Source organism: Xenopus laevis, chromosome 5L, assembly GCF_017654675.1.
Source record: "Xenopus laevis strain J_2021 chromosome 5L, Xenopus_laevis_v10.1, whole genome shotgun sequence".
In the NCBI taxonomy this organism is placed as follows: domain Eukaryota; kingdom Metazoa; phylum Chordata; class Amphibia; order Anura; family Pipidae; genus Xenopus; species Xenopus laevis.
In genome coordinates, this window is record NC_054379.1 from 86,636,892 (window position 1) to 86,649,732 (window position 12,841).

At 38.5% G+C, this 12,841-nt stretch overlaps 1 protein-coding gene across 3 annotated transcripts in view; it reads left to right on the forward strand.

The window, feature by feature from the left end:
- The window catches only part of mms22l.L (MMS22 like, DNA repair protein L homeolog), a 50,882-nt gene extending 39,701 nt beyond the window's left edge, over positions 1-11,181 (forward strand). For 2 of the 3 annotated variants that reach the window (XM_041563014.1, XM_018263375.2), the window contains 9 exons: positions 2,363-2,487; positions 2,618-2,760; positions 2,899-3,058; positions 4,379-4,548; positions 5,303-5,514; positions 5,881-6,047; positions 6,896-6,983; positions 9,128-9,295; positions 10,717-11,181. In XM_041563014.1, coding sequence (XP_041418948.1) covers positions 2,363-2,487; positions 2,618-2,760; positions 2,899-3,058; positions 4,379-4,548; positions 5,303-5,514; positions 5,881-6,047; positions 6,896-6,983; positions 9,128-9,295; positions 10,717-10,786 — 1,303 coding nt within the window. In that variant the 3' untranslated portion in view covers positions 10,787-11,181. The remainder of the gene's footprint in view (positions 1-2,362; positions 2,488-2,617; positions 2,761-2,898; positions 3,059-4,378; positions 4,549-5,302; positions 5,515-5,880; positions 6,048-6,895; positions 6,984-9,127; positions 9,296-10,716) is intronic. The other variant, XM_041563013.1, reaches the window with a different exon arrangement.
- Positions 11,182-12,841: the final 1,660 nt, after the last annotated feature.

Here is a 12,841-nt window from a genome sequence, read left to right on the forward strand (position 1 = left end):
TGACCTGTACAACAGTTACTTGCAGGGGACCCCCATACATAGGGAAACCCTGAGATCATGCATTACCGTAATTCCGAAAGAGGGGCGAGATCATACTAAATGTGCCAGTTATAGGCCGATATCTCTCCTAAATGCTGATCTAAAAATATTCACCAAATTATTAGCAAGTAGATTAAACTAAATTCTCCCTAGATTAATTCACAAGGACCAAGTCGGCTTTGTCCGTTTTAGGCAAGCAGGAGATAATACACAAAGAGTCATTGACCTAATAGATCTACTTAATACAGAAAGGAAAGGTGCCCTAGTATTAAGTGTCGATGCCGAGAAGGCGTTCGACCGCCTCAACTGGGAATTCATGTTTTCCACTCTTGGGGTGATGGGCTTCTCTGGGTCCTTTGTTACAGCATTTAAGGGGTTATATTCGAACCCAGTAGCACAGGTGAAGTCAGCAGGTGTACTATCTAAGACTTTCCAGATTCATAATGGTACAAGGCAGGGCTGCCCCTTGTCGCCCCTTCTGTTTGTGTTATGTATAGAGCCCTTGGATAATAGAATAAGGCTTAATCCAGATATAATGGGAGTTCATTTGAGAGGAAAGTCATTTAAAGTCTGCCTGTATGCAGATGATGTGCTTTTTACACTAACCTAACCCCTTACTTCTCTCCCACATCTGCATCAAGAATTGAATTTATATGGAGTATATTTGGGATATAAACTTAACAATGACAAAACAGAAGTATTGCCAATCAATATACCCCCAGCTACTTTGAAGTTGCTGAAATTAAATTTTGATTATAGGTGGAAAACGCATAGTCTTAAATATCTGGGCATTTTAATCACTCCACGCTATAATACGTTATATAAAGCAAATTTTGAAGCCTTGTGGAAAAGATATAAAAAAAACTGGGGGAGACTAAACTTATCATGGTTCGGCAGGATTGCCACCTTGAAAATGACCATTTTGCCCCGGTTATTATATTACTTTGAAACTCTGCCAGTAGCAGTACCTAGGCCTGCCCTACAGAACTTTCAAAATTATAGATATATATGGGGAGGCAAGAGACAAAGAATACGCAGAAGTATCTTGCAAAAACGAAGGATACAGGGAGGTCTTGATGTCCCAGATTTTTACACATATTATGTGGCTACACAGGTTAGACTAGCGATACAATGGTCCTTTAAATTTGCATATACCAAATGGATGGAAATAGAGAAGCTTTCCCTCTCTCCTATACATCTGAGTACTTTGCTATGGACCAAACATAGGGCCAAATTTGGAAAATTAGCCCCCCTCACCATATTATTTACAAAACAAATATGGTCCAAATGTAAAAACAAATTAGTCCAAGCGGACAAGGCGAGCTCCCTTACCCCTTTTCTTTTCAATGATGCCTTCCATTGGGCCTAGAGAAACATTTTGTTCAGCTTTGGCAACATACGACAGCATACCAGTTTGTTCATCTATTTGATGTATGAACTAAGAACTTCTTGGACAAACAAAAGCTGATAGAGGGGCATGAGTTAGTTGGACTCAAAGACTATATGTATTTCCAGCTGAGGCATTATGTCAAATCAGTATGCGGTACTATGAAATTGCCTGAGCTGACTTTATTTGAAAGGTTATGTACAAAGGGGGGGGAGAGGAAAGGTCATATATATCAAATATACAAGGAACTAATTGCCCATGGTATAGTAGATCACCCCCATATATGCAACACTGGGACAGATATCTATACGATAGATCAATGGGAACGGATTAATGCCACAAAGAGGTACTGTTTAGGTGGTATCATACCCCAGCCATATTGCATAGGCTTTTCATACAGTTCCACCGAATTGTTGGAGATGCGGTGCTGCACCAGCAACACTGTTCCACATGTTCTGGACATGCCCCCAAATAACCACCTTATGGTCCATGGTAAAAAAAAACAGTTGATAAAAAAAATATCATTTAAAAAGCATCTTCCTTTTATAAAAGATAATGTCACATAATATATATTTTACAGCTTATTTCTGAATCTAAAATCCATGTATGAATATTCTAATATTTTGCCTATTCCCAATCACTTTCATATATACAGTATGCTAAATATCATTTTAAACATTAAATAAACCGAATAGGATAGTTTTTCCACCAATATGGATTCATGCAGCTTAGTTACAAGGTACTAGTTTATTATTACAAAAAAAGAAATCATTTTTTAAAATGAGAATTATTTGCTTAAAAAAGTTCTTTTTCATGTATATTATATTTAACTATATATGAACACCTTTCATTATTCCATGTAACCAGCCAGTTAAAAGCTTTCTCTGTATGAATAGCATAGTTTTTCTATTATTCAATGTTAATACTTTCTTGTAGTGAAATTATGGATTCTTTCTGTGGAATTGGGCACTCCTCTTTCCAAGCTCTGTCTGTTCGTACCTGGATTCGATGTGTGTTACAGATCTATATTGACCAACCTGGGGGACCAGACTCTGAACAGAGTAAGTTCAGTGCCCCTATGTGATATTTTTCCATATGAATATTTACGTTTTCATAAATCTGAAGTGTTGCAGGCATATTGCTTTGCCTTGCTCTTGCATTTTAGCTTGCTGTTTATTCACATATTAACAGAGACAGCAATCATGGAGCAGCTTGGAGAATTAACTCGACTAGTGTTCAGACTCCCAGAAGTTGAAAACCTCTTATCCAAAGGGCAGGTGTTACCCTTGTCATACAAACAAGATCCTAGGAGTGCACTTTTACAGTTCATTAAAGTAAGCAAGCACCAAGATCTAAATGCAGATACTATTACCCATTATTGATACTTGAATAACAAAGTTTTGGGGAATGCAACTCCAAGACCTTCTTTATTTATCTTTCTATGTATTCTACTTTATTTTGATTTTCTTTAGGCAGCCGGGGTAACGTATGGAGGCCTGCAGACTCTGACAGAAAAGTCTGCCATGGTGTCAAAATGTCAGGAGTATCTAGGAGATGTTCTAAAGTACATCAAACCTTATCTTACCAAGAAAGGCCCCCCTGAAGGTTTGCAGATCACTTACAGAACTATAGGTGGGTAATGAAATTGCACATTTAAGATTCTTCTTTTTCATTCAATAACAACAGTTTGAATAGTCTGGAGAATTGGAGAGATCGCTTCGTACCCTGATATGATGGTAATGTCCAGCCTGCTACTTTCTTGCTGTGCTTAAAGGAAAATACCCCCGAACATTGTAGGTGTCTATAAAAATGTATATTGCATAAAGCAGCTCATATATAAAACACTGCTTAATCTAAATGAACTTTTTTCATAATAATATACATAATGTTTAAAAAATAAGGGCCGCCCCCTGGGATCCTAGGATTGACAGTGCACACAAACAAACTGTTAGGTCACATGAGCCAATTAACAGACAAGGTTCTGTTTACTACCACACTTCTTCCTGTTAGTTAGAGCTGCAGTTTTTCTGGTCAGGTGATCTCTAAAGCAGCACAGAGAATATCATAAAATGGTGGCTCAAGGGAAAAGATGTAAAAGGGCAATATTTACTTAAATATATATACCAGTTTGGTAAGATTCTTTAATATGCCACTTAATATGATATAAACTATCTGTTGTTTAAGTATTCATTTTGGGGGTATAGTTTTCATTTCAACTAAAATTCCCAGTTTAGACAATTCTAGTTGCAATTGAACAGCATCTTCCGGGACACAAGGTAGATGCTTCTAAAGTTAGGACTTTTACTGTTTTGTTTTTTTTTGTTTGTTTTTTGTGTATTCCTGTCTTGTAACTCTTTAATCCATTCCACTGTATGGAAATATGAGCTAGCAGTCCCCATTTTATTCTACTGTGTCGGTACCCATGGCACCACCCTAAACTGCCACATGCAGGTGAGAAACTGCGATTTGCATCTCGTTGCGAAGTTCAATGTAATGCCATGAGCACTGTCACTTTAGAGTAGAATGGGAGTCTGTTAACTTGTGCCCTAAAATGAATCCAAAAACTAGGTACTTCTTCTTTTGATTTTTTAAGAATTATATGGTTATATTTCTAGTGGGTGGAAAAAATTATTATCATCATATCTAGAGAGAGAGAGAACACAATTTGGTGACAGGTTTGATACTTGGGAATTTCCATGTTGAGTTGTTCTATCAGTAAGTATTGTAACTTATCAGATGTTCTGCCCTGACTTCTCAAAGAGTTTTATTGTTTCAATAAATTAGATTTTCAGGCTTTGATTTTCCCTGCTGAGATACATTGAGTGTAGCTTGGTGCTTCAAGTGGCAGGCATTCAAAAAAACAAAGCAGAAAAAGGAACTACGCTGCCCCTTAGGGTATACCGTGAGTACTAAGGCTGCACAGTTTCATTGTGTTTCCGATCTGCTTTTCAGGATGCCTGGTGAGGTATTGGTCCTTGATGCTAGCTACTTCCAAAGCACAGCAGCTACTGTTCCGTATCATTGATTTCCTGCTTTTGCCACATGCTTTGTTCCAGCAAGATAAGAATTTGCCGCCAGCCATGCTCTCCAATATCCGCGAAAGTCTGCCCCAGTTTCTACAGGTGAAGGCATTAAGACATTTTGCATTCATTTTTTTCTTGCATTGCCAGTGTCCTTTATTGTAAAATGGATTAAGTCTCCAGTATAATACATCAAACCCTATTATATGTTCTTGTCTTTATTTGAAATGATTGTAACATAGAAAAATAGATATAAAATGCTTCTATAGCATTTATAGTGTCATGTAATGCTACTGTTAAACATGTATCCTGAGAATATTTTCTGCACCTCTAAGAGTGAGCCTTATTTCAGCTTTTTGCTTTAAGTATCTCCATAGAAAGAGACCTTCCAAAAAACTGTTGAATTAATCCTCCCATTATTGTGTTAAGTTATCCAGAATGTTTGGGACCTGGGGATCTTTCTGTAATTTGAATCTCCATACCTTAAGTCTGCATTAAAGTTAAAGCCAATAGGATTGTTTTGCCTCCAATAAGGGATAGTTAGTTTGCATCAAGTACAAGGTACTGTTTTATTACTACAGAAAAAAAAGGAAATCCTTTAAAAAAAAAAGTTGAATTATTTTAATTGAGTCTGAGTGAGATGACTTTCTGGATAACTGGTTTCCAGATAACTGATCCCAGACGTGTGTGTTTATCAATACAGTTACTTTTATTTATAATGTTAAATATGTGAATTATTTTTGCTAAGTGTTTCCTCCTTGTTTATGTAAAGAAATGCTTCATTGAAACATAAAAATAATAGCCAGTTTATTGTGTATATATTGGTGATCTGAGTAGATGATTTTTCTGCTTTTAGGGTTTGTCCATAATATCACGTCAGTCTCAAGCACAAGGTGCTTATATTAAGCAGCAGCTGAGGACAATCGTTACGCAATATTTTGGGCGATTCCTCCCTAGTGCCCCCTCTGCTGGAGCAGGTGGGAATCACCCCATGCTGTTAGCGTTGTATGATTCAGCAGAGAGCCAGCACACTGTACATCTCAGAAGAATAATAATGCAAGTCTTAAGGTGAGAATATTACTTGAAACCCTGTCCTGTAACTAGTGCACATTATACGGCATCCACAGTGTGTGAAGAAAGGTACAAGTATTTAATGTGCAGCCTTCATTCTTGTACCTGCAGAGTGCAGCCTCCTATCTACACTCCATTGCAAATGTTTTACACATAAATCTGTAATTTGTATATGGAAATCTTTGATGCGTTTGCCTTTTTTTTTTTCCAAATCATTCACAATGTCCCCCATCTGTTTGTATAACTGGTGCTATGGACTCCAATGTAAAGACACACACAGACATTTCCTAGATTAAATTAGTTATCATGTTGTTGTGTTTCATTGTCCATGCATCATATAGTTATCATTTATTTTCTCTGCAGTGAGAACTACCTTCAGTTCAGAGGTAACGCTCCCCCACCTCGTCTGGCCTCTGTCTTGTCTTTCATCTTTGATGCCTTCCGAAAAAGCAAAAATATTGAGACGTATGATGCAGAGTTGACTCTTCCGTCTGTGCTTAAATGCTTGATACTAGTCAATGAGCCACAGGGTAGGTATGACACATGGAATTTGTTTAAATAAACCTTAAGACGAAAAAGTCCAATATACAGGTACACATAGGAGAGATGTAAAACTAAACCTGTAATATCACTGAGAGTAAAGCAGAAACATTGAATAACTTATCCTAGGCTTTGGGCATTGTACATGTTCAATGGAACATCATACCACACATAATTAAAGGATACACTACCTGCTGCTTTAAATTTTCATCTCAAATGTTTGAAAATGATCACCCTACTCCATGCTAGTGGTTTACATACTAGTCTGCTATTCTGCTACAGACTGTGTATGTGTATATAGTGAATAAACTACCTCCTCTTGTAAAATATACCATATAAAAACACCGAGGGCATGGAACCCCAACAGCGACAATTGGTCAGCCACATGGGTCAAAACTGTTCAGTGAGTTTGCAATTGATCCTCAGCATTCAGCTCAGATTCAAAAGCAACAGAAATGACCCATGTGGCCCCTCCTCAAGTCACTGATTGGTTACTGCCTGGTAACCAGGGTAACAAATCGGTGTAAACCAAGAGAGCTGAAAAGCAGGAAGTAGTGTTCTGGCTATTGTGTTACACATCCAGTCTTTATACATTACATTTTTACCTAACTAACTATATTAGAAACATCTTTTATTTATCCAGTTTTTACTTTTATACTGAACAATTCCTTTAAAGACACACTGCTGTCATTCAAATCAATAAGATAAGAAAATGGAATCACACAATGTGATTAATGTCCAAAAGGCCTGCTGTTCATTTCTAACTGTATTGATCTGGAAATAATCACACAATAGTAACTGAACATGTTACAAAATTAAATAGTTTTTTCTCTTTCAGTGAAAAAACTTTCTACAGACGTGCTACAGTATATTATAGAAAACTGCCAACCGAACCCGACCGGGGAATCCCTCACTGCCGTCTTAGAGTGAGTATCCTGTAGCTACAAGCTCCCCATATAGCAGTGCTGTGGAATTGTGTCTATTAATTACATAAAAAGGGGTTGTTCACCTTTAAATTAACTTTTAGTATGATGTAGAGAGTGGTATTCTGAGACAATTTGCAATTGGTTTTAATATTTCAGAATTTGTGGGAGTTTTTGTCATTGATTTAAATACGAGATTAGAATATGAATAGGGGAGGGTCTAAACAGAAAGATGAGTAATAAAAAGTAGCAATAACAATACATTTGTAGCTTTACAGAGTATTTGTTTTTAGATGGGATCAGTGACCATTTGAAAGCTGGAAAGAGTCAGGAGAAGGCAAATAATTAAAAAACTATAGAAAAAATAATGAAGCCCAATTGAAAAGTTGCCTAGAATTAGCAATACTAAAACACACTAAGTTAACGTTAAGATAAACCAATCCTTTAAGTAATTGACTGTAAATTTTAAAGAAGGAAATCATTTTGGATTATTTGGAAAAAATGGGAGATGGCCTTTCAATAATTTTGAGCTTTCTGCATAACGGGTTTTCAGATAACTGATACCACACCAGCACCTTGTACTTGATGTAATTAATCCTTATTGGAGGCAAAACTAGCCTATGGAGTTGAATTAATGTTTAAATGATTTTCTAGTAGACCAACGGGGTTATTTACTAAACTCCGAATGCAAAAATCATGAAAAAGTTGTGATTTTTTTTTTTAATAATAAAATCGGACTTTTAAAAAATCATGATTTTTTCGGAATTTATTAAACCCAGAGGATGGAAAAGTCTGAATCAGAAAATCCGGCATCTCAGACCTATCGAGGTTGCATATAAGTCAAAGGGAGAAATCCCAATGATTTTTGATGTGCACTGTGTTTCGTGCAATGCCCCCATGTTTTCGAGCAAAAATCTGAGTTTTCGGTTGAAAAATCCAAAAAAAATGTGAAAATCTGATTTTTTTTTCCTCGCTAAGCAAATTTTCGGGAAAATGTAATAATAAAACGTAAAAAACCCGAGCGGATTTGATCGGAGCTTGTAGCAGAAAATATTGAGATAAATTCGGACTTTGATGAATAACCCCCATAAAGTATGGAGATCCAAATTACGGAAACATCCCTTATCCAAAAAACCCCAGGTCCCGAGCGTTCTAGATAAGTCCCGAGCGTTCTAGATAAGTCCCGAGCGTTCTAGATAAGTCCAGATCGTTCTAGATAAGTCCCTACCGTTCTAGATAAGTCCATACCGTTCTAGATAAGTCCAGAACACTCTAGATAAGTCTCAAACGTTCTAGATAAGTCCCGAACGTTCTAGATACGTCCCGAACATTCTAGATAACAGGTCCCATACTTGTATATATAAATCAGACTTGGCTTCAGTTATCTCATACCTCAAATAAACTCACAACTCGAATGTGAATCGGTGTAGTTGGTGTGAAAAACTCCAATACTCGAATTTACCAAAAACAACCAAACATCATGAACAGGCCCGGACTGGCCATCTGTGAGTTCAGGCAAATGCCTGAAGGGCCTCTCTGCTTATAGTGTAAATGGGCTGCAGGGGGCCTCTCTGTTCAATAGATGGGCTGCTGGAGGTGGAGGGATCATCTTTGCTGGCCCAGTCCCCTATCAAGTACGGCCCTCCCTCCTAACCTTATACTCATTAACCAATTAAAAAGAAGCGAGGCAAGCTGAAGGCGCATCGTGGAAAGCTGGCTGCACATACCATGGAGGCAGAGTTTGTCTCGGGCTGGGCCACAAAGTTGAAGTTAGGAATCGAAGCTTTTATGTATCAGTTTTCAGCTCAGCTCATCTGCTTCCAGTGAAAGGCTCTAGTTGAACCAATGTAAGAGAGTTTCGCTGGCTGAGCCTGCGAGGAGTGTGTGGGACAGCACAGAGAAAGCAATGTACAGCTTGACAAGGTATAAAAATCCCTGCATTTACTCTTAGCAAAAGATAAAGCCTTGGGCAAAATGCTTTACAATTTGATGGTACTGGTGATTATTTCTACACTAATTGCTGTGTTTTTTCTGAGAGTTTTTAAAAGCCATTATGATATTGCAGATTTGCATCCCTTTAGCCTGCGTCTTGTGTGTTTGTTTTTTTTTTATTCTTTTCTCTCACTTTTTTCAATTTAAAATTCTAGGAAGTTTATTCAAGAATACAGTTTGTTATATGACCAGCAGATTTTTGGAATTTTGGAAACCATATCTGTCCTGGACCAGCCTCTTGTTATCCGCTTGATTCCCACAATCACCCAAAGTCTAATGGACTCAGAACATAAGCGTGGCTTAGGCAGGAATGCTTCTTCAAGGTAACACTCTAGAGGCCATGCTGGCCAATCAAATACGCTGTACAATGGAAAGTCCAATTAGGAATTTTCTTATTTTTGGTTTGGTTTCTGTTCTTTAAAGTGTAATCTTTAAAGAACAATGTTTAGAACAGATTCTTACCCATGAGATAATTTATTGCCTAATAAGTGACCTATTCAATTTATATCAGCCTAAAACATTTAAAAACATGTCTTTACATATGGGCTGTTTTATGTAACTTAATGTTCAGGGCTGTAGTTTCCCTTTAAGCATTTGTTATAAGTAGACTTGGATGTAATATTCCTGTTACATGAGCCAGTAAACTCTCAGATTATCCGTCTAAATTAGGCTGAGTTTGGGGGAATATGTGTAATGAGAGCGGTATGGTTTCACTAGTTATAGGCACCAAACCAATTACAGCAGAGGTCCCCAACCTTTCTTACCCATGAGCCACATTCAAATGTAAAAGGAGTTAGGGAGCAACACAAGCATGAAAAACTCCCTTGCGGTGCCAAATAAGAGATTGGCTATTTGGAAGCCCCTATGTGGACTGGTAACCTACAGGAGACTCTACTTGGCCCTATACTTGGTTTTTATGCAGTTAAACTTGCCTCCAAACCTGGAAATTCAAAAATAAGCTCCTGCTTTGAGGTCACTGAGAGCATCATCTAAGGGGTGGGAGAGCAACATCTTACTCATGAGCTACTGGTTGGGGATCACTGAATCAGGGAGATGTTTTAAGTTCCATTTGCAGTGACTTCACATGACACCCGCTATGGCTCAATGAGTCACACTCAAAACTTTTTTTTTGGATCAATATAAAAAATTTGAGTTTAGAAAAATTCAAGGTCTCCGGGTTTTTTTTGCCACAAAAAATATGATTTACAATTGTAATAAATTTGTTCTTAGTGTTTCCATTAAAACTACAAAGGTTAAGGTACAAACATGGTCCTTAAAGGAGACCTATTGTGTGAAAAACATTTATATATAGAAGGAAAGTGCCGCCACTTCTGTTCTACTTCCTGTTGCCTCCTTTCCCAGGCAGGAGAGCCGGTGGCACTCGGCAGTGCTGACCTAATAGGATACCTGTCTATTGCATGTGGGACTGCAGGGCTGTGATTGGCTATACCTCTCCTACTGTGCTTCAGGGACCGTTAGGACACGCCCACCCCTTATTTGAACCACAGGCAGGGACAGTAGCAGATCTATGGGGCTCCAATAATATTTGGCCAAAAGTTAAAGCAGCACCATTTATTATTCATTGTTGTCTACAAGACTGGAGGGTTATTTAGTTATTAGCTACTGTATGTCTCTTAACTATAACTCCTTGAGTGACAATATGTAAGGGGCAAGAAAGCTGATATTATGGCTGCCAGAAAAGTCATGTTTTTGTAATGTCCTTTGTTCTTTCTACATTTCACAGGGCGGCTTATAGAAGGTTGTTGTCTCTTCTGGGGGAACAGGGACAAGTGGCATTACAGATGCTGGATTAGTGGACCCCCCCAGTGTTTAGTCATCCCGGGGAATGGGTTGAACATACCAAGTGTGGCTCAATAACTAGAGGCTCAAGGGAATCTTCTCTTACAACCGACGACTACAACATGGACATGATGTTTCCTCTTTGCAATTCCATCTGCATTGGATGTTCAAATACTGGACTCAGAATAAAGCAGCCCTAGAGATTTGCAGAAAAAACACGTGCAGAAGATAAGAGGGATGTGTGTGCGGCAGAGAGAACCATTCCGCTGCTTTTTTCTACCAGTTTCACATCCCACTGTAACTTGTGTACAGGAACCTTTTTTATATTCAATGTAAGAACCTTTCTATTCTATTCTGTGTTTAAAAAAAATCTTGTAAATATTTTTATACATTAAAATACTTCAGAAATGTTGTGCGGTCAGTGTTGTTTTGTGATGGAGTCCATGATCAAGATTTAAACATTTCATAATAAACGTGGTGCTTGCACAGGAGTATCCCAGGCTGGTGTCTGCTGATAGGAGCACTGGCCCGAGGTATCACCTTAATAACTATAATCACTTGTTGGTGCCAATAGTCATTTCACTTTTCCTTTAATGCTTTTACTTTTTTTCTCTAATGGAGTATTTTTATTGTAACATCTATGAAAAGAAATAATATTATGGTTACTATTGCCGTAATTCTACATCAATAGACCCAATATAGAATCATTTCTGGCTGGTTCCTCAACAACAGGGATCCCCAACCTTTTTTACCTGTGAGCCACATTCAGATGTAAAGAGAATTGGGGAGCAACACAAGCATGGAAAATGTTTCTGGGTGGTGCAAAATAAGGGCTGTGATTGGCCGTTTGGTAGTCGCTACAGGAGGTTCTGTTGGTGACTACATCTGGGTTTTATGCAACTAAATGTTGCCTCCAAGCCAAGAATTCACATTTAAGCACCTGCTTTGATGCCACCGGGAACATCATCCAAGGGGTTTGGACTAACTTGCCCACAGTGGCGATCACTGCTCAACAACATAAAACTATCATGGAGCAAATTTAGAATTCCAGTTCATCCATTTTATAAGCCAATCACTCCGCTGCCATCATCAGATATTTAAGCATTTACAGTATTTCTCAGAGGTGCATCCCCTTTCATCTAGTTTTAGAAAAGCTTCCAGCAACTTTGTCCTCCAAAATAGCTTCCCCATGATTATTTAAGTGCAGCCCTTCCCTGCTAAAAACAGCTTGCGCCAACAAAAAACAAATCATCCAAAAGCACTTCTTTCTATGCAATGCATTCATCTAGCATGAGACATGGGTAGTAACTCTTTACACAAGTAACTGGAAATTTTAATTTGTTCTTGAAGGCTTTTCCCGCCCATTCCACTAACTTTATCAGTGGTATCAATCTGTGGCACAACTGCCGGCTTTCCAAGTCCTTCCCAAAAACTGTTCTTGCACCACCACCACCTGCCATATCCCATCACCAATCAACACATCCACCTTTCTAATAATGAAATCCCCTGTCACCAAAATCTCTTTCTTCACAACCCCGTCCTGTACAAGAGCAGCTTCCCTACAGACTGCCAGCTTGGCCCATACATGCCAGCTCAGAGCTGTGTTTCCAAACGTCTACTCAAAATGGCAAATCTATTGGGTGATCAAGCTGGTGACCAGTCAACCTTCCATTCCTTCCTCTACTTTCAACTGTAACACCTCTGCCTTCATTGACCTCGTCCAATACCTGCTCAGTGAACAGACAATCCTCCCCAGGTTTGCAGTCTCTCTCCATGTAACAAGCTGCCCCTTAGACTCTCCACAAAATAAAGGATACCCCCTGAATGGCTGCTCCAAGATTGCACAGATGTGGTTCCTGCCTATTGCTGCTATTAATCCCAAATTCTTCTCTAACTGCCCCCTCACCTGGCCCATCCACAAAGATTTGGGATAATGCTCAGGTGCACTGTGGTACTGCGGTAGTTTAGGCGTTGCATGCATTGGAGCAGAAACTACAGTGGTAGATAATGTGCAGTTGCCTTCATTGTAATTATATTTTTGTTTTGTTGTGTTTCATTGTCAAAACCAA